This window comes from Hemitrygon akajei, chromosome 3, assembly GCF_048418815.1.
Source record: "Hemitrygon akajei chromosome 3, sHemAka1.3, whole genome shotgun sequence".
NCBI lineage: Eukaryota > Metazoa > Chordata > Chondrichthyes > Myliobatiformes > Dasyatidae > Hemitrygon > Hemitrygon akajei.
The window spans coordinates 35,650,017-35,675,818 of NC_133126.1; the positions used below are offsets into that span (position 1 = coordinate 35,650,017).

At 38.8% G+C, this 25,802-nt stretch overlaps 1 protein-coding gene across 1 annotated transcript in view; it reads left to right on the forward strand.

Moving 5' to 3' along the window:
- Positions 1-2,570, forward strand: part of LOC140724855 (protein SIX6OS1) — a 71,468-nt gene extending 68,898 nt beyond the window's left edge. Inside the window, exon 21 of the mRNA XM_073039547.1 lies at positions 1,890-2,570. Within this exon, the coding sequence (XP_072895648.1) occupies positions 1,890-2,047 (158 nt within the window). The 3' untranslated portion in view covers positions 2,048-2,570. The remainder of the gene's footprint in view (positions 1-1,889) is intronic.
- Positions 2,571-25,802: the final 23,232 nt, after the last annotated feature.

The window sequence follows — 25,802 nt, forward strand, 5'->3', positions numbered from 1 at the left end:
GATTGGAAATAGAGATGAGAAGTCAGAGTAAAAAGGTGGGAGAAGGGGAGAAAGAAGTGCAAGGTGGTAGATGATAGGTGAAACAAGGGAAAGGTATGAAGATGATTGGTGAAAGAGATAAAGGGCTGAAGAAAGGGGAATCTGATAGGAGAAGGTAGAAAACCATGGAAGGAAGAGGAGCACCAGAGGGAGGTGATGGGCAGTTAAAGAGATCAGGTGAGAGAGGGAAACAGGAATGGGGGATGGTGAAACAGAGGTGGGGAGGAGGGCATTTACCCGGAAATTTGAGAAACCGATGTTCGTGCCTTAATGTTGGAGGCTACCCAGAACATAAAGTGTTACTCCTCCAAGCTGAGTGTGGCCTCATCGTGGCAGTAGAGCATGCCATGGACTGACATGTCAGAAAGGGAATGGGAAGTAGAATTGAAATGGGTGGCCACCGGGAGGTCCTGCTTTTTCTGGAGGATAGGTGCTCAGCAAAGCAGTCTCCCAATGTACATTGGGTCTCACATATATACAGGAGGCAACACCAGTAGCACTGGATACATTAGTTGACCCCAGTAGTCTCACAGGTGAAGTATCACCTCAACTGGAAGGACTGTTTGGGGCCCTGAATGGTAGTGAGGGAGGAGGTGTAGGGGCAGGTGTGGCACTTGTTCTGCTTGCAAGGGTATGTACCAGGAGGGAGATCACAGGGGAGGGATGAATGGTCAAAGGAGTAGCTTAAGGAGCAATCCCTGCGAAACGCAGTAAGGTGTGGGGGAAGGGAAAGATGTGCTTGATGGTGGGATCCCTTTGATGGTGGAAGTTATGGAGAATTATGTAATTGGTCGGGTTATGGAGACACGGAGGCTAGTGAGTGGTAGGTGAGGCCAAGATGAACCCTATCCTTAGTAGGGTAGTAGGTGGATGGGGTGAGGGCAGACATGCGGAAACTGGAAGAGATGCAGGTAAGGACAGTATTGATGGTGGGAAAAGGAAAACCATTTTCTTTGAAGAAGGAAGTCATCTTATTAGTTCTGGAATGAAAAGCCTGCTCCTGAGAGTGGATGCAGTGGAGACGGAGGAACTGAGAGAAGGGAATGGCATTTTTATAAGTGACAGGGTAAGAAGAGGTATAGTCCAGCTAGCTGTGAGAATCAGTGGATTTATAAAAGATAAGCTGTCTCCGGAGATAGAGACAGAGAGATTGAGAAAGTGGGAGGGGGGAGATGTCAGAAATGGACTGGGTAAACTTGAGGGCAGGGTGGATGTCAGAGGCAAAGTTGATGAAGTCAACGAGCTCTGCATTGGTGCAGGAAGAAGCTTCAATGCAGCCATTGATGTGGTGTAGGGAAGGTTGGAGAGTGATACCAGTGTAGGTTTGGAACATAAACTGTTCTAGGTAGCTGACAAAAAAGCAGGCATAGCTGGAACCCATACAGTTGCCCATGGCTACACCTTTGTTTTGTAGGAAGTGGGAAGAGTCAAAGGAGAAATTATTGAGGGTGAGGACCAGTTCCACCAGACAGAGGAGCGTGGTGGTGGAGGATAACAGTTTGGGTTCTACTTTAGCCCTACTTCTGTTTAATCACCTATCTCAACTCCACCAGCAAGAAATTTGAGAGATTCTACAATATCCTATCAGTATGCAGAAGTTGCTATCTTCAGCTTGTCCCTTCTGAACTGCAATAACATCCAGATTACTTCTTCTCTTGCTTTTATCTTGATGAAGAGCCTCTTTCTACCTTCAATAACACAATTTCTGCATTTCTTTGCCTTATTCCATCCATTATATCTTCTTTATTTGTAAGTACCTTGAAATTCAGATGTTGTTATAGTTTAAAATTCAATATATTATTATAGTTTAGGAAAATTCATTTTGAAAGTGTTATTTTGAATTTTTATAGGAATGGCAAGTCCATCAAGTGAACAGCCATTTACATTTTCTTTCCAATCTGATTTATCTTCAAATAATTATGGAAACAGCAAAGAAGACTTCAGTTTTGGTTTCTCCTTTGGACAAGATCAGAGATCAAACCAACCAGGTCCTTTCAAATTCTTTTAAAGTTAAACATCTTTTTCAGTCTTCAACTCATTAATATTAAATCTATATTGATGTTTAATAATGGTTTTCCTGTTTTGTATTTTTGCTTACAATATTTACTTGATGAACTCTTAATTGTAATATGACTTAAATTCTAATTGCTTTGTTTTTTATGATTGCTGCTAATGTGGATGCCTTTACAATAGTTATTGATATGCAATTGATTTGCTTGTTACCTAATCTTAAAAAAACTGGGTCTTGTACTGAAATTCTCCAAGCAAGAATTAACATGAAAAAATTGACTGCTTAGTTTAAAATACTCTCTGCTTTCACTCTGTCTCGATTATTTAGTGATGGCATGAATTATCAGTTCTGAATTTACAAAACTGAAACATTTCAAATTTATTACCAGCTGTTGTGCAAGAAACAAAAACCTGCTCTCTTAATTTGTTACCGTTTTGATGTTGACTATCTGTAATAATTTCTAATGGGCTGTTTAATTTTTGCTGTTAAATGTCTTTTTGATCAAATGATGAATTAAAACAGGTGTGCTGCTGCATTTTTATGACTTTTTTTAGAAGGGGCATCAGACGCTGTTGGCAGTGGGTGGTGCCATATCTTTGAAATTCTGTTTGAAATGTGCATTGAACTTATTGGAGAGGGATGTATTGTTGCTATCAAAACTGTCCAATTTCCTTTTATAGCCCATTATAGCATGCAAGCCTTGCCATGCATGACAGTTGGTCTAGGACTCTAGTCTGGTCAGGTATTGTCTTTTGACATCACTGATGGTTTTACAAAGGTCATATAAGATTTCCTGTATAGGTCAGATCACCCCATCTATCAGTGAAGCTTTGCATTCATCAGGAATGAGTGGTGTTTGATGCTTTCCTTTATCAATAAGAAAATTAAGTCAGGGATAAAGACTGAAAAATTATCTTCAGTAGCATAAAGTTTACATGCTCTGCACAATGAATTTATTTAGAAAGCTGATATACTGAAAGCAATTGAGTATTTCCTGTATTTTACAAATGTTGTAAATTGATTTTGAGTCCTCCATGTGCTTGTTGCATTTAAGCACTTTTGGATTCCAGTGCTACCAAATATATGTGTATAGCCACTCATGCAGAATTAATTCTTACAATGAATGCAGATCTCCTTCAACAAACTGTACTGCAAATCGAAGGACATGGAATTGTAAACTGGGAACTACCTGGGAAATCTGCCCCCTTTTGTTATGTATACTGTAGTTCTTTGTTTTCAGTCTCCCAAAGGCACCACCTGAACATGACTCACTACCTTCAGCATCACCCAGTCCCTTCATCTGATTTTAACTTTGATTGGATGCCCATTCACTGCCCAACCTTTGAGATCCTGGTTTGCGTTCCCACCTATAACCAATAACCACTAAAGACATGAGAGCACAGCAGATTGGAATGCTGGAGCAGTTCTAGGAGCTGATGTTCCATTTCACCAATATCTTGGTCAAAGGACTCCCGAACAAAGTTCAAAGTAAATTTATTATCAAAGTACATCTATTTACCATATACAACTTTAAGATTCATTTTCTTGCTGCATTCATAGTAAATACAAAGAAGCATAATAGAATCAATGAGAAATTGCATACAAAGATGGACAAGCAACCAATGTGCAAAAGACAACAAATTGTGCAATTACAAAAAGAACAAAATAATAATAATAAATAATATTGAGAATATGAGTTATAGAGTCCTTGAACATAAGTCCATAGTTTGTGGAATCAGTTCAGTGTTGGGGTGAGTGAAGTTATCCACTCTGGTTCAGGAGCCTGGTGGTTGAGGGGTAGTAACTGTTCCTGAACCCGGTGGTGTGGGACCTAAGGTTCCTACACCTCCTTTCTGATGGCAGCAGCAAGAAGCGAGCATGGCCTGGATGGTGTGGGTCCTTGATGTTGGATGCTGCTTTGCTATGACAGTACTCCTTGCAGATTTGCTCAGTGGTTTGGAGAGTTTGAGTTGTGATGGACTGGGCTCTATCCACAACTTTTATAGGCTTTTCCTTTCAGGGTATTGGTATTTCCATACCAGGCAGTGACACAACCAGTATACTCTCCACCATGCATCTATAGAAGTTCATTATAGTTTTAGATGACATGTGGAATCCTCACAAAATTCTAATAGAGACATTTTCATGCATTTTTTTTACAATGGCTCTTATGTGCTGGACCCAAGGCCTATCCTTTGAAATGATAACATCAATGAATTTAATGTTACTAATCCTGTCCACCTCTGATGCCCTGATGAGGACTGGCTCCTGGATGTCCAGTTTCCTCCTCCTGTAATCAATAAGCTCTTTGTTTTTGCTGATGTTGAGTGGGAGGTTGTTGTGGCACCATTCAGCCAGATTTTAAATCACCTTGCTATATTCTGAATCGTCACCATCTTTGATTAGGCCAGCAACAGTGGCATTGTCAGTAATAAGTATAAAGTGAGTGGATAGGGGGCAAAGCACACAGCCTTGTGGTGTACTTGTGCTGATGGTGACTGTGGAAATGTAATAGCCAATCCAAACTGACTGGGGTCTGCAAATGAGGAAATTGAGGATCCAGTTGAACAAAGAGGCATTATGGCAGAGCTCTTGGAGCTTATTGATTAGTTTTGAGATGATGATAGTGTTGATTGCAGAGTTGTAGTCAACGAAGAACATCCTGATGTACGCATCTTCATTGTCCTGATGTTCCAGGGTTGAGGGAAGAACCAATGAAATTGTATCTGCTGATAACCTGTTTTGACAGTAGGCAAAATGGAACGGATCCAAGTCACTTCTCAGGCAGTAATTTCATCACCAGCCTCTCAAAGCATTTCATCACAGTGGATGTAAGTTCTACTTAGTCTTAGCCTTCCTGGCCCAAAATGAAAAGGCAGTTGTAAGTGATGGTCAGGGAGGACCTAATCTTAGTACTGGATGAAGTCTAATAACCTCATATATGTGGTTAAATATATCAATAAGGCCCTTCTGCAAAGAAATGCACCACTGAACATTACCCTGTCAAAGCACCGCGTCCTCAATACCCAGCAATTAACACACTTTTGTAAAACCCATTTCACCTCATTGTAATCTATCACATATAGCAATTACAACATTCATATATACAATCACAAGAGGTTTTGCAGATGCTGGAAATCCAGAGCAACACACATAAAATGCTGGAGGACTCAAAAGATCAGGCAGCATCTATGGAAAAGAGTAAACAGTGAACATTCTGGGTCAAGACCAGGAAAAACCTCATCCTGGGAACAGGTATGTTGGAGACAAAGGAACTGAGAAAAAGGAATAGCATTTTACACATACAGTATACAGTACACATTTCACACCATTCACAAATTACCAGTGGACACATCACACAGATAACATTCCCTCTCTTGCAATATGAAGAGACATGCAGTTACTGCCTATAGTTACAGGCAGGAGGGGAGCCCTACATGACCAGGAGACAGAAAGTCAGTTTAACAGAGCCAGGACCAGCATAAAATCAGAAGTCATTTAAGGTAATGGTACACTCATGCATTGTACTCCTTTTCAGTATCTTATGTCTGCATATCCCGTACTCCATGGTTTATAAGGTTGGGATGTTTACATATTTCCTCTAGCAGCCAAGCACTAGTTAACCCTCTTCAAACTCCTGTATAGAATGAAAATTAGGGTCTCTATTATCCTGGAATGAGAGAGTCATTTGGCTGATAAATCCAGTAATAGGTTTACCTAGGTTACTGAATTGAGCCAATGTCAACTTCCCTACCGCTGCATTCAGAAAGTCACAGTTGGAGATGGTGTTGTGCTATTAAGCCAACCTTTAATAGAGATATAAACTGAAAATGAATTGCTTCTTTGATTGGTTGTCAGGAAAAAGTAAATTACACATTATTAGAAGGTTTGTTAGTCAAATTAACAATTCATTTAAGTTGAGGAAAGCAAATTCTTTTCTGAAATTTGAACAGCAGAAATAAAAGTAAAAAGAGCATTGGATTGCCAATTCATTCCAAGTGCTTACATAATAACATTCTCAAATATGATGATCTCCTTCAGATATAAGCAACAGAATATGCAAGTGCTGGAAATTTTTTTATTGCAGCCACTAAAGCATTGGGGTAATTGAATCTTGAAGGATGAGGAAGTCGTTTGGACTTTGGTACTGAATGGGCTCAGGTGGAAATTGATGTTTCTTTTTACATACAGGCCAAGGTCAGACTGAATACTGAGATTATAAGTAGTCTGGTTCAGCCTAATAATAGATCTGAAGGTGGATCAGTGGCCTGAAGAAATAATATGTATTGCAAAGTGATGAAAACTGTACAGTCCATCCTTTTTAACTGAAACTGATTATCAATAGAAAATAGCAAAATCAGTAAATAACCACTTTTACTAATCTCCAAAAATATATAAAATAAAGAAATCCCACAAAATTGGAGAAAGCTCAGTGAAGTCAAGTCAAGTCAAGCCATTTTTTATTGTCATTTCGACCATTACTGCTGGTACAGTACACAGTAAAACTGAGACAACTTTTTTCAGGACCATGGTGCTACATGAAACAATACAAAAACTACACTGAACTACGTAAAAACAACACAGAAAAAACTACACTAGACTACAGACCTACCCACGACTGCATAAAGTGCAGAAAACAATGCAGGCATTACAATAATAAACAAGACAATAGGCACAGTAGAGGGCAGTAATTTGGTGTTAGTCAAGACTCTAGGTATTGAGGAGTCTGATGGCTTGGGGGAAGAAACTGTTACATGGTGTGGTCGTGAGAGCCCGAATGCTTCAGTGTCTTTTCCCAGATGGCAGGAGGGAGAAGAGGGGTGTGTGAGATCCTTCATAATGCTGTTTGCTTTACGGATGCACCGTGTAGTGTAAATGTCTGTAATGGCGGGAAGAGAGACCCTGTTCTTCTCAGCTGACCTCACTATCCGCTGCAGGGTCATGCGATCCGAGATGGTGCAGTTTTCGAACCAGACAGCTGCTCAGGATGCTCTCAATACAACCTGTGTAGAATGTGATGAGGATGGGGTGTGGGAGATGGACTTTCCTCAGCCTTCGCAGAAAGTAGAGACCCTGCTCTAGATAATGTCAAGATAATCAAGGGAAGAAATGGTCCAGGAGGTTGGTTTGGAATGTGGGTTGAGGTGGGGGCAGCTATGAGGAGAGTGGCAAGAGGAGGTAATGCAGAAAACATTGTCCCAGAGTATGTCTATATTGTCTCAAGAATTCAGTGATCTCATCAGAGACCCTGAAGTAGGGCTCTTAACACAGATAACATCCATGGACCCTTTGCTCATGGGACAATTCTCTGTCTCATTTTCTGAGTTTATTTTATAATATAATTGCATTGTATGTGTGTACAAATTGACAACCATCAACATTATATTATAAATACAGCAATAAATTGCAAATAGAAAATTGACCCATCCAGTAACTAATGACTAGATTTTGTATAAGCTTAAAGAAAAAGGCAAAATAATTAGAAGAGGACAACATAGACAAAATTATGATAGCATGTTATTTTAAACCATGTTCAACAAATCTAATGGACATTATTTTTGAGAACACTTGTAGTCTAGTTGCAAGTCGAACGAGAGGATGTTGTATATTTCAATTTTTTAAAAATACCTCTCAGAAGTTTGTTACATAAAATGAGAACTCACAATGCTTTGAATACCACATTAGCATGGATGAAAGATTGGTTAAAGTTCAGAAAACATTAAGCCAGATTCTGAATGTTTTTGTCTTACGACACAGAATTGCTACTTTCAAATAGAGATTAGGCCTTCTGGAGATTGCATGAAGGTCTTGCCTGGAATAGGCTTTGACAGAAGGCAAACTTAAGACAAGTATTATAATAGTTTTATACACAATTAATGCCAGTTATCCTGTTTAATCACTTTTTTTCCCATCTACCTTGATACCAGCTGAGGTTTAATGTGTGAAAAATAAACACCTAATTATTCAGAAGTAATATTTAGCAATAAAATATCGAAGATTAGGCAATTAATAAAGATGTTTCGCTATTAGGAAAATTGCTTTCTTAAAAATGTTTGTTGAAGAATCTATTAGACTTATCTAATCATCTACTTTACATATCCTATATTTTCTAATCAAAATATCTTAACCTTCAGTCTACAGGTGTTACGTAATTATCTGAACAATGAAAATTGTTAAGAGTAAATTGGAAGGCTTGGTGGGGTTAGAGAGACAACCAACTGAAGCTGTTAATGTGAAATTGCTCAAACCATCCCAGCAACAACCATTCTTAAAATTTAATTCTTCAGGGTTATTGACATTATGAAGAATCAGTCTCTTAAGCTGTTATCAGAACAACTAATGAGTAAAAAGTTACATTATCATAACAATAAAATAGATTGCTAGCATTAAAGCAATAGACAATGAAAATGATGCTGACACATGCTAAACAAAATCCAAACTTTATGCGTGTTAAAATTAAATTCCAAATAATTATTCTATATGGAGAACAAATGAAAATAATCCTTAAAACGTAGTTCCTAATGTATCTATGTGGCTGAAGAGTCCATTTCTAGTACAGTTGTTTGCTTCTCAGTTATGTTTTGCATTTGATGGCACAAGAGATGACATGAGTCAAAAGCAATCAAAGTCCTCATTCTTGGTGGAGAGACCTTGCCCTAATACTCTGTGACTCACACCCAGGTTGTTCTCAGCTCTGCTGCTCTGCTTCCAGACACATCACTTACAGTCCTTCTGATGTGAACAACTTGCTGAGAAATTGCCTCATGGCATATAGTTTCCCTGACCCTGTACCATGCCTATTTGAGTAGGTTTTGATTTAAACAGTGTATGATGCTCTTTTCTGGTGAGCTGTTTGACCCTGCAGCCTAAAGCAGTTCTAAAGTTGAATTTCCTGCATTGTCATTGTGGCTGTAAACCATCTTAATGCACTGCTGAAATCATTAGATTCAGGAGTAATGTGTTCTTCATTCTATTCATCAGCCAGCTATTTGCAATCTGTTTTGAAATCGCTTAATAAGATTATGGCATTGCCACCTGTTATCCATTAAATGTAAATAATCTGTAAATCATCTACATATCTATGTCGACTTTAAAACACAGGAAGGATTTATATATTTTATGTCACTTTAACATGTGCATTCATATTCATATTATTTAACTTTATTATATTTTGAAAATGTTGTTCTTTAATTAATTTATCCAGTGCAGTGAACCTTTAACTTTCACTAATTTATGTATTCATGAATTAGTGATTGAACCCCCTCCCCCAGTAGTGTACCCCTCCACCAGCGCCTCTTCATCTTTGTAGTCCCTAATATAGCACGACAAGGTATTTAAACTACTGGTTCTACTCTGATGAGGAAATCAGTCAATGAATTTGACCCTCTAGATGATTTTCAGTGGAGTTTCTCCTTTAGTTTTAGTTATGTCATATATTTAAAATGTGCCATTAGCAGCCCAGAGTTGATGCCTCTATCATTGTCTATGTAACTTATCACTGTGACAGGATTCGGGGTAAATCTCCCAATAGATAAAAGCCTCATTTGGCTTTGCAAATTTACCTGCAAATTACCACTCTGCAGTCAATGAGAAATAAATGATATTCGGGATTAATAGAATACATGACCATGTCTGGAATGCAAACTTATATAATTCTTCATGAAAGTTTACTACAATGCAAATTAATGCCTTTATAATAAAACAGCAATATCAGAAACAGTGTGGTGCTTATTTTAAATTAAAAGCCATCTCTAGTTTTAAATAGAGGTATACAGCAAATATACAGGCCCTTACAGCCAGTTTCATCCATGCCAACTGTGATGCCCATCTACGCTAATCCCCTTTGCCTGCATTAGACCCATATCCTTCTTACTCCCTTCTGATCCAACTATTGTATCTATCCATATGTCTTTCAAACATTGTAATAGTAGCTGCCTCCAATACTTCTAGTAGTTTGTTCCAAATATTCACAACCCTTGATATGGAAAATCTCACCCTAAAGGTCTCTATTAAATTTCTCTCTTCTCACCTTTAAATTATTTTGCAATAGCTTTTTTCTTTGTGTATTTAATACTCTATCAAATAGTGAATACTCCGATATTTCATATAAACTAATCTCATATAAATTGTCCATTTAGAATAACATAGAAGGCAAAATGGAATTAATACTTTATTAATCTCTTTTTGAAGCAGTCTTCACTTCTACCCGTTTTGAAAGAATACTCTACACCAACTGCAGTTTCTATTAATCAAAGCAATTTAACAGAAATTTATGAAAACTGAAGAAAAAATTAAAAACCTTTTATCACAAAAGGTAACAATATTGAGAAACATACTTTTCTAGACTAGACAATTTATATTAATTTTTATACAAGGCAATTCATGAGCAGACAATTTTGAGTAAAGTAAAACAAAAACATAGGCCAAATGGAAGCCTGCAAAGGAAAGTGTCTTTGACTTTTTGCATCAAAATGTAATGCTAAAGTTTTCAATTACAATTCAAGCAGTAGTTTGCAGTCCCTATTAAAGATCAGATAAATGCATGAAATTCTCTTTTAATTATTATAATTTGGTAATTTTGCTTTGACTATTAATATCGTTTAACTGAAGGTCTGATACAAATGTTCAGGTTCATAGATCAGATAAAACTTCAGAAACTGCAGTTGCATTCATTTTATAAAATCCATACTTCCTCCAGCAATTGATGCCCTCTGATTTACAGTGTAAATATTTTCAATAAGATGATATTAGAAACTACTAACAGTAAACCACTGAAGATGCTGGAAGTCTGTAACAAAAATAGAAAAGAAAAAAAAGCTGGAATTGCTTGTCAGGTTGGGCAGCACCTGTAGAGAAAAAAACAAATGTAACATTTCAAATCACTGAGCTTTCAACAGAACTGGGGAAAAATGAGAAAATTAGTTTTTGTTGTTAGGGTTAAACATAGACAAAATGGAATGTTTATGTTAGAGCAGAGACCAAGCAAATCTGACTAGGACTAGCACAGGTAGGACAACACAGGTGTTGTTCAAGGACTAACACCTCATCTTACATTCAAGTAGATTGCAGTCCTTGGGATGCAATATTTGAATTCAAAATTTCTGTCTTGTGACAGATATGGTAGTTGTGATGCAAGGTCATTCATCTGTGATGTTAACTCATTATTTCTCTCTCTGTAATACCGCTAAGTATTTCCAGTATTCTCTGTTATTTTAGGTTTCTTGTAACTGCTGTGTTCTATATTTCATAGTTCCAAAATCGTTTCTTTTTTCCATTCTAAAGCACTCATCTCCTTCTACTTACACCTTCGTGAAACAGATCAGTTGTAATTAAAAAGTATTCACCACCAGATATCATCAACAGATTTGAGTTGTCTGAATTCTCTTTGTCTCCACACCATCACAGATATTCCCTTTGTTCTCTCCATCCTTCCCCTGATCAGTCCCTCAACACATGCTTATTTCCTCACCTTTTCAATTCCTATGAAAGGCCTTTGATCTAAAGCGTTAACTCTATCCTCTCTCCACAGATGCTAATTGTCCTGCTGAGATCCTCCAGCATTTTTTTTAATTTAGGAAACAAAAACTACATATAAACTACTAACTTAGAGATTAATATCAAATTTAACAGTTCACAAATACTAAAAATTCAGTATAGTATAAAGGTAGTTCCTTTAGCCCACTGCGTTCATGCCAGCTATTATATCTATCTATACTAATCCCACTTGACAGCATTAATTCCATATCCCTTCAATGCCTTGGTCATTCATTGTCCAGATGCCTCTTAAACGTTGTTATTTTTCTTGCCTCTTCCTCTGGTAGTTCATTCAATCTGCCCTCTAGTTTTACACACTCCTACCAAGGAGAAAAAAACTCTGGTTATCTACCCAATGTCCGCCTCTCATATTTTATATATTTTTATCATATCAGCTGTTAACCTCCAGGAAAAACAAAGTTTATCCAATCTCTCCTTATAACTAAAGCTCTTTAATGCAGGCAATATTTGTGTGAACTGTATCCAAGATCCACAAAATGGACTGTCTGGTTAGGCCTATTGTTTCTGCCTGTTCCTGCCCCACTAAACTCATGTCCTTATATCTCATTTCCATTCTATCCCCGTGGTTCAGTCCCTTCCCACCTACGTCCACGACACTTCTCATGCTCTCATTCTCCTCAGAAACTGTCAGTTTCTTGACACTGACAACCTCCTTTTCACCATGAATATTCAGTTCCTATACACTTCTATCCCCTATCAAGAAGGGGGCCAGAGCTCTCCACCTCTTTCTTGACAAAAGAACCAACCAAACTGTCTCCACCACCACCCTCCTCCACCTGGCAGTACTGGTCCTCACCCTGAACAATTTTTCCTTTCGCTCCTCCCTCTTTCTCCAAGCTTAAGGTATAGCCATGGGCACTCACATGGGCCCCAGCTATGCATGCCTCTTCATTGAAGCCTTCCCTGGGTATACTCCCCAACTCTTCCTCTGCTATATTGACAACTACATTAACGCTACTTCATGCATCCATGCTCTCATCAATTTGATCAACTTTGCCTCGAACTTCAACCCTACCCTTAAATTCACTTGATCCATCTCTGACACCTCTCTCCCTTTTCTCAACCTCTCTGTCTCCATCTCTGGAGACAAGCTGTCAACCAACATATTTTATAAACCTACTATGCTTTACACCCTGGTTTGGAGAAATGTTGTATCATTTCTATATACAATATATGGTTATATACATTATAAACATGTATATAGCTAAATGACAATAAACTGAACTTGACTTGGTTCCCACAACTATCTCGACTATACCTCTTCCCATCCGATCTCTTATAAAAATGCTATTCATTTTTTTCAGTTTCTCTGCCTCTACCTTATCTGTTCCATTCCAGGACATCAAAGATCTTCTCCTTTTCCCATATGTCCACATGCATCCTATCTTCCCGCCTCTTTAACAACAGTTGTCTTGTCCTTACTTACCACCCCATCAGCCTCCATATCCAACACATTATCCTCAGCAACTTCCGCCGTCTCCAAAGGAATTCTACCACTAAACACAACTTTACCTCCCCCCCTGCTTTCCGCAGGTATCACTCATTCTGCAATTCCCTTGTCCATTTGTCCTCCCCACTAATTTCTCTCCCAGCACTTATCCCTGAAAGTAGCCTAGGTGTTGCCCATAAAGCTCTTCTCTCACCTCCATTCAGAACCCCAAACTCCAGCAACACTTCACCTGTGAACTTGCTGGAATTGTCTGTTGTGTCTAGTGCTCCCGATGCGGCCTCCTCTACATTGGTAAGACCCTTCATAAGTTGAGAGAGTGCTTTGTTGAGCACCTCTGCACCATCCACCACAAGAGGGACTTCCTGGTGGACAAACATTTTAATTTTGATTCCCATTCCTGTTCCAGCATGTCAGTCCATGGTCTCCTGTTGTGCCATGGGGACCTCTGGGTACCTCCTACCTGATGGCATGAATATTGATTTCTCCATCCAGTAGACAAGTATCTGCCCCCCCCCCAACTTGCTCTATTCCCCATTGATGTTTTACTTCTCACCTGCCAATTTCTTCCCTCTGGGTCCCCTCCTCCTCTCCTATCAGATTCTTTCTTCTCCAGCCCTTGATCTTTCCCACCCACCTGGCTTCACCTATCACCTTCCAGCTATCCTCCTTCCCCTCCCCCCACCAGGATCTATATACTAGCATCTCCCCACTTCCTGTCAATCCTGAAGAAGGATCTCAGCCCAAACATTGATTATTTACTTGTTTCCATGGATGCTGCCTGACCTGCTGAGATCCTCCAGCGTTTTTGTGTGTTGCTTTGGATTCCAGCATTTACAGACTTTCTCATGTTTATCCTTGTGAATTTTTTGTGAGCCCTCCCTAGCTTAATCACATCTTTTCTGCAGTCTAAAAACAAGAACAGTGCAGGATATTCCAAGTGCAACCTAATCAACATTTTGTACATCTGTACAAATATGACATGCCACCTCTTGTACTCAATTTTTCATCATTCTGTCGATATCTGTGCCACCAATATGTACCCCTCATACAGGCTTCTCTGTTCAGCAACAATTCCCAGGGCCCTGCCATTTTCTGTGTACGTCCTGCTATGCTTTAACTTTTCAAAAAGCATCATGTTACTCTTGTCTGAATTAAATTTCATCCACCATTCCATTGCCCATTGTTTACACTAATTGCCTCACCCATCTATGACTATATAGTTTTATACCATGCATTGGTTAGCATTCTAAATATCCATGCAGAACTGTAGTGTTTATTGGTGATTGTATATATAATTGTGTTATTGAAATTGTAAATATATCTGAAATTCACTGGTTCATTCCATTAGTTAATTGATACAGGCTCTATTTGAAAGTTATGTAGAACATTGTAATTCTTAAAAGAAAAAAACTGAATGTTAATTGGAATTTTAAAAATCCCTTCAGTTCATTGTCTATGTTCTTAGCTGTCAAATAACTCATTCCTTGGTTCTCATAAGTATTCCAGAAAATTTATGTAAATAGCTTAGTGACCTTGAATTATGTATTCCTACTGGCATTAGCACTTGAGTAGATTTAGCTCCAGCGGCCATTGTTTTGGGGAAATAGAACATACTGCAGTTTATAATTTCCATACTATATTTGCAGCCAGCAGTAACGGTAACTTGTGGTCATTAAAGATTAATTAAATTAATAATCATGAAGCAAGATGATGGGGGCAAAACCTGTTCTTGAAATTTTTCGCTATCCTTCATTTAAAGTTAAAGACCAAAGCATTCTAGAACAAAATTTGTTATATGTTATGCCCTTGCAATATTTTGACAAAGCACATTGATTTACCAGTGATACCAGTGATAGTCTCTTTCTGCTCTGTGTAGGTATTAAACCCCGCTGCCAAAATCAGGTTTTCACTTCTGTGGAAAACTTATTGCACTAAGCCAAATGAATATGCAACTCATAAATACAAGATTCTGCAGATGCAAAAATTCAGAGTAACACACACAATTCTGATTAGTGGTCTTTGCCCAAAAGTTTGAGTGTTTATTCCTCTCCACCTATGTTGCCTGGCCTGCTGAGTTCCTTCAGAATTTTGTGTGTGCTACTCGGAATATGTAAGCCTAGACACTCCCATTCTTCTACTACATTTGTTAAAGGATACCTTGTTAAAATTCATCAGCACCAATAATAATAATCCATACACTATATTAAGTACATACAAATAGTTTAACAACTGTGAGCTCAAAACAATTTGACAATATATTAATAGTAAATTCTTCTATGCTGAGCTTCCATTTTATAAAATCCATAGGATTCACAAAATGGAATTGCTAGAGAACCCTGCTAGTCATGCCATGAATGGAGTGGCACTTTATCTATCAACTGCAACCACTTACTCATCTGATACTCCAGAGCCAAGTTGAAACATCTAACTCCCAAGGTATGAAAAGGGGCTAATGCATCAAAGAATCTAATGTGAATCCTATTTGGCTTGTTTACATAGATTATTGACTGGCTGCATCACAGCCTGGTATGGAAGTACCAATGCTCTTGAATGGAAAATCCTACAAAAAGTAATGGATACAGCTAAGTCCATCACAGATAAAGCCCTCCCCACCATTGAGCACATTTAGATGAAACATTGTTGTCGGAAAGCAGTATCCATCATCAGGGATCCCCACCACCCAGGACATGCTCTCTTTTTGCTGCTGCCATCAGAAGCTGCAAGATTCACACCACCAGGTTTAGGAACAGCTATTGCCCATCAACTTTGAATGAAAGAAGATAACTTCACTCAACTTCACTTTCCCCACCATTGAAATGTTCCTATAACCTATGGACTCACTTTTAAGAACTCTTCATCTCAAGTTCTCAATATTTATTGCTTATTTATTTACTATTATTATTTTTCTTTTTATATTTGCACAGTTTGTTGTCTTGCACACTGATTGAAAGCTGAAGTTGATGCGGCCTTTCATTGATTCTATTATGGATTTATTGAATATGCCTGCAATAAAATGAATCTTGAGGCTGTATATGGTGACAAGTTTGGACTTTGATAATAAATTTATTTTGAACTTTGAACTTTGACAGCTATTCAGTAGCTTTGTGTTATACCAATGTCCAATATTAGATCTGCCATGTGCAGAAGTTCGCTGACGACACGGCCATAGTGGGGTGTGTTAGGAATGGACAGGAGGAGGAGTATAGGAAACTGATACAGGACTTTGTGATATGGTGCAACTCAAACTACCTGTGTCTCAATATCACCAAGACCAAGGAGATGGTGGTGGACTTTAGGAGATCTAGGCCTCATATGGAGCCAGTGATCATTAATGGAGAATGTGTGGAGCAGGTTAAGACATACAAGTATCTGGGAGTACAGTTAGACGAGAAGCTAGACTGGACTGCCAACACAGATGCCTTGTGCAGGAAGGCACAGAGTCGACTGTACTTCCTTAGAAGGTTGGCGTCATTCAATGTCTGCAGTGAGATGCTGAAGATGTTCTATAGGTCAGTTGTGGAGAGTGCTCTCTTCTTTGTGGTGGCGTGTTGGGGAGGCAGCATTAAGAAGAGGGACGCCTCACGTCTTAATAAGCTGGTAAGGAAGGCGGGCTCTGTCATGGGCAAAGTACTGGAGAGTATAACATCGGTAGCTGAGCGAAGGGCGCTGAGTAGGCTACGGTCAATTATGGAAAACCCTGAACATCCTCTACATAGCACCATCCAGAGACAGAGAAGCAGTTTCAGCGACAGGTTGCTATCGATGCAATGCTCCTCAGACAGGATGAAGAGGTCAATACTCCCCAATGCCATTAGGCTTTACAATTCAACCGCCAGGAGTAAGATATGTTAAAGTGCCGGGGTTGATTGTATTTAATGTATTTAAGTAAACTACTTAAGAACTTTTTAAAAGCTATTATTAATGCTTTTTGAGAGAGTGATTTAGATGCATATCATATTTTTACTGAGTTAAGTATTGTATGTAATTAGTTTTGCTACAACAAGTGTATGGGACATTGGAAAAAATGTTGAATTTCCCCATGGGGATGAATAAAGTATCTATCTATCTATCTAATTAATCCACTCCTATATATATATATATATCAAACACATTGATGATAAGACCAAGAAAGCTCACCAACACCTCTACTTCCTCAGAAGGCTAAAGAAATTTGTCATGTCTCTGTTGACCTTTACCACTTTTTATTGATGTGCTATAGAAAGCACACTATCTGAATGCATAATGGTGTGGTATGGCAATTGTTCTACACATGACCACAAGAAACTGCAGAGTTGTAGATGCAACTCAGCACATCACAGAAAACTGCTTTCCATCTATGGACCCTGTCTATACTTCTCACTGCTTCAGCATAATTAAAGACCCTACCCACTTCAGAGATTCTCTCTTCTCCCCTCTCTCATTGGGTGGAAGATACAAAAGCCTGAAAGTATGTATCACAGAGCTCAAGGACAGCTTCATAAACACAAGAGATTCTACAGCTGCTGAAAACCCTGAGAAGCACACACAAAATACTGGAAAATCTCGACAAGTCAGGCAGCACCTGTGGAGTGGAATAATCAGTTAATCTTTCAATCCAAAACAGTGATGATTTATTCTACTCCATAGATTCTGCCTGTCTTGTTGAGTTTCTTCAACAGGTTGCATAGGTTGCTCTAGGACAGCTTCTATCCCATAGTTATCTGATTCTTGAACAGACCTCTTGTCCAATAAGATGAACACTTGACCTCACATCTACCTCATTATGATCATGCACTTTATAGTACAAGGTTTACCAGCACTGCCCTTTCTCTGTAGCTTTTACATTTTATTCTGCATTTTTTTTGTCTTGTACTATCTCATAGACTATGTAATGATCTGATTTGTATAAACAATATTGTAAGATAAGATTTTCACTGTATCTCAATACATGTGACAATAGTGAACCAATACCAATACACCTTCAAGCTCTAAGTTGTGACTGGAAGGCCAGAAATACACAGATAATAACCTCACTTCATATATATCTGGTGCAAGGAAAAGGTCAGGCCTGCTAACTTGATTACCCAGGGTAATACTCTGCTCAATTCTACAATCAATAGAATATCACCCGGAAATTGTCAGTTAATTTTCTAGACTGTACAATTTTATGGAATGGGAGATGATGCAACAAACCTTAATTCGTTAACAGAAGGTTGTGCATAATGAGAGTAAGCAATATACATTCCAATATCAGAAGTACTTTGATTGTATAAAGTATTAGCACCAAGTTATACTCATTATTAGCTATGCATATCACTTTGCTAATATTCATTAGTTTTGAACACAGCTCACTGTTCTGAAATGCTAACTCTGTTTCTCTTTTTATTTATACTGTCTGACATATTGGGTATTTTCAGCATGAATTTAATTCCCTATTAGGTACATACAATCAATCTATGTTGAATGTACAATCAACCTACGCACATGAACTCTCTTATGTATTTATATTTATTGTGCATTTTTATTATCGTTTTCTTTATTTTGTTGTGTTTTTTAATTTCTGCTCCAGATTTGTAGTAACAATTATTTAATTCCCCTTTACACTTGTGTATTGGAAATGACATTAAATAATTTTGTATCTTGAATCTTAAAAACTGACATTCATCAGGAATTGTTTTCATTGTCTGACTTCCTTGCTATTCTCAGAGTATAAATGAGCTATTTTCCATTTCTTGTGAACACATCATGCAGCTTACAAAATTCTATTCATATCATTATTGAGAACATGTTCTTAAGAAAAGGAATCTTTGGACAAGAAAAAGGATGTATATTTTAATTCATATTAGAAATATCTTAGACATTTTTGTTTGCTCTTAGGACATTGTAAAAAATGTTTGACTATACCCTGAAAAGCATAACTCTTTCATAATGAAAGAAAAATAGAGAAGAAAATCAGCCTCAATGCTGCCAAGATTAATTAAGTTTAAAGTAAAATATTGGCATAAGATTAGATTATGAGTTGACTTTATGTTCTCTGTCTTCAGTAACTCATGCTCAAGGCCATGATTATGTTTCTGACAATTCATTGCTGCTGGCTGAGTGACTTCATCCGGTATTTCAAAACAGCTACAGGATAGTGTGCTGGGAACAGATATAAAGTGACATTTAATAGACACCATTCTCCAATGTTGGTAAAATTTAAGACCGTAGGTAAAAAGTTTATAGGACTTTATTGAATCAAACTGTATTTTCTCAAAATAAATGTTCCTAATAATAAATGCATAAATGCAAAATATAAAGAATATTACCTTGTTAAGGCTAGGAGAGTTGTGGATTTCAGTTTAAGTGTTGAAAACCCATTCTAATAACCTCAGATATTTCCAACTCCTGTTTAATTTCTTCATATGTAAAATTAATATAAGTTGTAAACAACCATTGTAATACTTTATAGATTCTAAATTGTACCATCACCATGGGCAAGATATTAAAAAAGATATCCTTAAAAGTTATGTTATTATTAAGTAATGGACAAGACAATTCATTAGTCAGCTAAATATGGCAAACCATATAACCATATAACAATCACAGCACGGAAACAGGCCATTCCGGCCCTCCTAGTCTGTGCCGAACTCTTAATCTCACCTAGTCCCACCTACCCGCACTCAGCCCATAACCCTCCACTCCTTTCCTATCCATATACCTATCCAATTTTACCTTAAATGACACAACTGAACTGGCCTCTACTACTTCTACAGGAAGCTCATTCCACACAGCTATCACTCTCTGAGTAAAGAAATACCCCCTCGTGTTTCCCTTAAACTTTTGCCCCCTAACTCTCAAATCATGTCCTCTCGTTTGAATCTCCCCTACTCTCAATGGAAACAGCCTATTCACGTCAACTCTATCTATCCCTCTCAACATTTTAAATACCTCGATCAAATCCCCCCTCAACCTTCTACGCTCCAATGAATAGAGACCTAACTTGTTCAACCTTTCTCTGTAACTTAAGTGCTGAAACCCAGGTAACATCCTAGTAAATCGTCTCTGCACTCTCTCTAATTTATTGATATCTTTCCTATAATTCGGTGACCAGAACTGTACACAATATTCCAAATTTGGCCTTACCAATGCCTTGTACAATTTTAACATTACATCCCAACTTCTGTACTCAATGCTCTGATTTATAAAGGCCAGCGTTCCAAAAGCCTTCTTCACCACCCTATCTACATGAGACTCCACCTTCAGGGAACTATGCACTGTTATTCCTAGATCTCTCTGTTCCACTGCATTCCTCAATGCCCTACCATTTACCCTGTATGTTCTATTTGGATTATTCCTGCCAAAATGTAGAACCTCACACTTCTCAGCATTAAACTCCATCTGCCAACGTTCAGCCCATTCTTCTAACCGGCATAAATCTCCTTGCAAGCTTTGAAAACCCACCTCATTATCCACAACACCTCCTACCTTAGTATCATCAGCATACTTACTAATCCAATTTACCACCCCATCATCCAGATCATTTATGTATATTACAAACAACATTGGGCCCAAAACAGATCCCTGAGGCACCCCGCTAGTCACCGGCCTCCATCCCGATAAACAATTATCCACCACTACTCTCTGGCATCTCCCATCTAGCCACTGTTGAATCCAAGCTAATTATACTAATACAATGTCCTACACATGGATGTCCCAGTCGGGGGGTGTTCATATGGATAACAGCTTGTGTCACTGTTCAGAACTGTTGATGTTAACCTGCAAAATCTGGGATGGAGTGATATTCAGACTATCCTTGTGTAATGTTCAATAATTTGTTTCTTAAGTGTTACATAGATTTAGTACAATCTGAAAATAAAATTTTGTTTTCCAAAATGTGTAGTGAGAATTGTAAAAAGCTTATTTTTTCTTTAACTACAGCACCAACCGCACTTCTTCACAGTAAATTACAAAGCGAGGAAAAACTTTATAGAAACCAAATTGCATAACTATTTGTGTTCAAAGCAAATTCATACTGAAATTTTAAGTAGAACCAGCTGGTGGTATAGTGCCATCTACACTGGACTTAGAGGTGGATGGTCCTGAATTTGAATCCAGCTGGGTTCCAACCCGGGCAGCAGCTGTATCTGCACAGAAGAAAAGCATGGCAATCTACTTCCATATCCTGCCATGAAAACCCTCTGGACAACTACACTATCCATAGGGTTGCCATTGACTTGCCAGCACTCAACAACAACTTTCTTAAATACAGTCATGAATACACTGACTGTATATTTTACTGTGAAGGAGAATGAAATGCTTTTCAATAGACAATAGACAGTAGGTGCAGGAGTAGGCCATTCGACCCTTCTAGCCAGCACTGCCATTCACTGTGATCATGGCTGATCATACACAATCAGTACCCTGTTCCTGCCCTCTCCCCATATCCCTTGACCCCACTATCTATAAGAGCTCTATCTAACTCTCCCTTGAAAGCATCCAGGGACTTGGCCTCCACTGCCTTCTGGGGCAGAGCATTCCACATATCCACCACTCTCTGGGTGAAAAAGTTTTTCCGCATCTCTGTTCTAAATGGCCTACCCCTTATTCTTAAACTGTGGCCTCTAGTTCTGGACTCACCCATCAGCGGGAACATGCTTCCTGCCTCCAGTGTGTCCAATCCCTTAATAATCTTATATGTTTCAATCAGATCCCCTCTCATCCTTCTAAATTCCAGTGTATACAAGCCCAGTTGCTCCAATCTTTCAACATATGACAGTCCCACCATTCCGGGAATTAACCTTGTGAACCTACACTGCACTCCCTCAATAGCAACAATGTCCTTCCTCAAATTTGGAGACCAAACTGCACACAATACTCCAGGTGTGCTCTCACCAAGGCCCTGTACAGCTGCAGAAGGACCACTTTACTCCTATTCTCAAATCCTCTTGTTATAAAAGCCAGCATGCCATTAGCTTTCTTCACTGCCTGCTGTACCTGCATGCTTGCTTTCATTGACTGATGTACAAGAACACCTAGATCTCATTGTACTTCCCCTTTTCCTAACTTGACTCCATTTAGCTAGTAACTGCCTTCCTGTTCTTGCCACCGAAGTAGATAACCTCACATTTATCCACATTAAACTGCATCTGCCATACATTTGCCCACTCACCCAACCTGTCCAAGTCACCCTGCATTTTCATAACATCCTCCTGACATTTCACACTGCCACCCAGCTTTGTGTCATCGGCAAATTTGCTAATGTTACTTTTAATCCCTTCATCTAAATCATTAATGTATATTGTAAACAGCTGCGGTCCCAGCGCCGAACCTTGCGGTACCCCACTGGTCACAGCCTGCCATTCTGAAAGGGACCCGTTAATCGCTACTCTTTGTTTCCTGTCAGCCAGCCAATTTTCAATCCATGTCAGTACTCTGCCCCCAATACCATGTGCCCTAATTTTGCCCACTAATCTCCTATGTGGGACTTTATCAAAAGCTTTCTGGAAGTCCAGATACACTACATCCACTGGCTCTCCCTTGTCCATTTTCCCTTTATTTATCCTAATATTAAGCTCCTTATTTTCCTAGAACAGACCCTTCAGCCCACAGTGTTGCGCCGACCACATAACCTAGTCTAGAAACTGCCTAGAATTTCTCTATCGCATAGCTGTCTGTTTTTCTAAGCTCCATGTACCTATCTAAGAATCTCTTAAGTAGGAAAATTATTTTCAATACATTTATAAAAATATCCATAATATATTGACTTCTATCAAGGGCTATTAATATTTCAATACCTTAAATTTGACATATGCTTCCAAAATCCTTAGAGTAATCTATGGAGATGAAATTGTACAGTACTGAAAGAGACTCCAAGAACACAATGTGAAATTAGGCCATACCTCCTTTATCCAATGAAGCATGCAAATTTATCATCATCATGATTTCAGTAACCAACCAGCATCTTCCAGGATGGGGATTGCTTCACTGCATCAATTTAGGCTCAATCTGATTAGTGTCTAGCTCCAACAAACTTTATCTAGCATTCTTTAAAGTCACCCTGCATCTGCTATATTTTATAATAACTGCCTGAAAGCTACTGTTCTAAAGGTTTTCGCATTTTTGCTGGAAGTCATGCTAAATCCCAGTAAGAATTGCTGCTTAAATCTTCTGATACAGCATTGGAAGCCACAGCAGACGTAGCAGAGAGGAGGAGATCAGATGAGGACCAATTATTACTCACAGGGATGCTAAATCAGAAGCACGAGGAGAAGGCTGTCAGGCTTAATGCAAAGATTCAGAAATGCCACAGGAAATTCATGACCTACCACACATCTTTAAGGTCAACGAAAAAAGCTTCTAATTTTACTTTCGCATTGCTAGTCTTACACACTGCTCAATGTTGTAGATCATAAGACATAGGAGCAGGATTAGAACATTAGGTTTTGCCCAGGAATAGCTGGATCAAAGCAATTAAGAATGGAAACAATGAGGCCCTTACTGTTAATCTGCTGAACTAAAGATCATTTCCAAATAATAAGTTGTTTGTGAGATGTTCTTCGGTAAGACAGTGCATGCAGGCTTATGAATAGGACAGTCTGTGTCTGTGACCTGAGGTGACCTGAGCTTAGCAACTGGCTGAACTGCTCTGATTCAGGGACAACAAAGAAAGAGGCATTAATTACATTTTGTTACTTGAAAGAAAAGAAAAACATGATGCTGTTTTGGATCAGAGTCAAAGAAAAGCTGACACATCTTAGCTAGATAGGCCAGTGCCAATGAGCTTGAAAAACAATATTTGAACTTATAATCAAGGAGAATCAGGGCTTCAGATGAAAAGCAGTGAGAACTCTGGTAACTAACAATTGCATGGAAGACCACCCCCTCCCCACTCCCCATGCCGGTTTCAGGGAGAAAAAAGAATCAATCTTTTTCCCAATGGGAGATCCTTTTTTCAATGGTATAAGATGGAGAGGTGGTCTGAGTAAGTGTTGGTACAATGGGACAATAGCTGACTCCACCCATTCATCAAAATGCCATCAGGAAGATGCAACAAGTTCATCGCCACCAGGACTACATGTCATCTTCAAAGGTTCTTTCCTGTAGCTATCCAGCTTCTCAAGAAAACTCACTCAGGTGCAATACTCTTACTATCCCAGCATAATATCTATTAATTGATCTTTCCTGCTCTCCTTGTTCTGTTGATAATTAATGAGTCTGTTCACATGTTTTCATTTATTTAAGTTTGATTATTGATGTTTGTGCATGTGACTGTTCTGCTAATAGTTGATTGCTCATGACTGCAACATTGTCTTGTATATTGTTGGTTGCTGTTGTGTTGTCTGTTATGGTGTTGTCCTGTGTTTAATGCTTGGCACTTAACCACAATCAATTCTGGTATGTTTCAGATATTGGCAATAAAGTGACTCTGATTCTGATTCATCACTTAAATTGTTGGCATGGAGTCCACACAATTCAAAGTCCAAAGAAAATTTATTATCAAAGTATATAAATGTCACCATACACAAGCCATTGAGTATACTGGGCATACTCAATAAATCCATAATGGAATTAAAGCCGTAATAGAATCAATGAAAGGCCATACCAACTTGGGCGTACAACCAGTGTGCAAAAGACAACAAACTGCAAATAAGTAATAAATACCAAGAACATGAAATGAAGAGTCCTTGAAAGTGAGCCCATAAGTTATAGGGACATTTCAATGATAAAGCAAGTTATCCCTCCAGTTCAAGAGCCTGACGATTGAGAGGTAATAACTGTTCCTGAAACTGGAACAGTTCAGGCTCTTGTACCTTCTTCCCAATGGCAGCAGTGAGAAGGGATCACGACCTGGCTGGTGGGGTCCCTGATGATGGATGCTGCTTTCCTGAGAGAACGCTTTGTGGAGATGTGCCCATTGGTGGGGTATATCCACTACTTTTTGCAGGATTTTCCATTAAAGGGCATTGGTGTTTCCATACCAGGTTATGATGCAGCCAGTCAATATACTCTTCACAACACATCCATAGAAGTTAGTCAAAATTTTAGATGTTATGCTGAACCATTGCACTTAATTTGAAACTTTCTTTGTCATTGCACTTACATGCTGGGCCCAGGACAGGTCCTCCAAAATGATCATCAGCAAACATGAATAGAGGACTGGAGCTCTGCCTAGCCAGGCAGTCATAACTGTAAGGGGGTAGAGCAGGGGACTAAGCACACAGCCTTGTGGAGCACTTGGGCTGATAGAGATTGTGGAGGAAATGTTGTTTGCCAATCTGAACTGACAGGGGTCTGCAAGTGAGGAAATTGAGGATCCAATAGCATAAAGAGTTATTGAGGCCAAGGTCTTGAAACATATTGAATAGTTTTGAGGGGATGATGGTATTGAATGCCAAGCTGTGGTCTATAAAGTGCATCCTAATGTATACATCTTTGCTGTCCAGATATTCCAGGGTTGAGTGAAGAGGCAATGAGATGCATCTGTTGTGGACTTATTGCACCAGTAAGCAAATTGGAGCAGGACTAAGTTGCTTCTCAGGGTGGAGTTGATATGTTTCATCAGCAGCCTCTCAAAACACTTCATCACTGTGGATGTAAGGCTACTGAATGATAGTCATTGAGACAGTTAACCACGTTCTTCTTAGGTACCAGCACAAGTCTAGTCTGCTTGAAGCAGATGGGTACCTCAGACCGTGATGTACCTCACAGTTAGTTGAAATTTGTGTGGAGACAACAAAGTGCAAGCTCTGTATTAATTAAAAACTGTGTGGTGAATTGCCTTGTGAT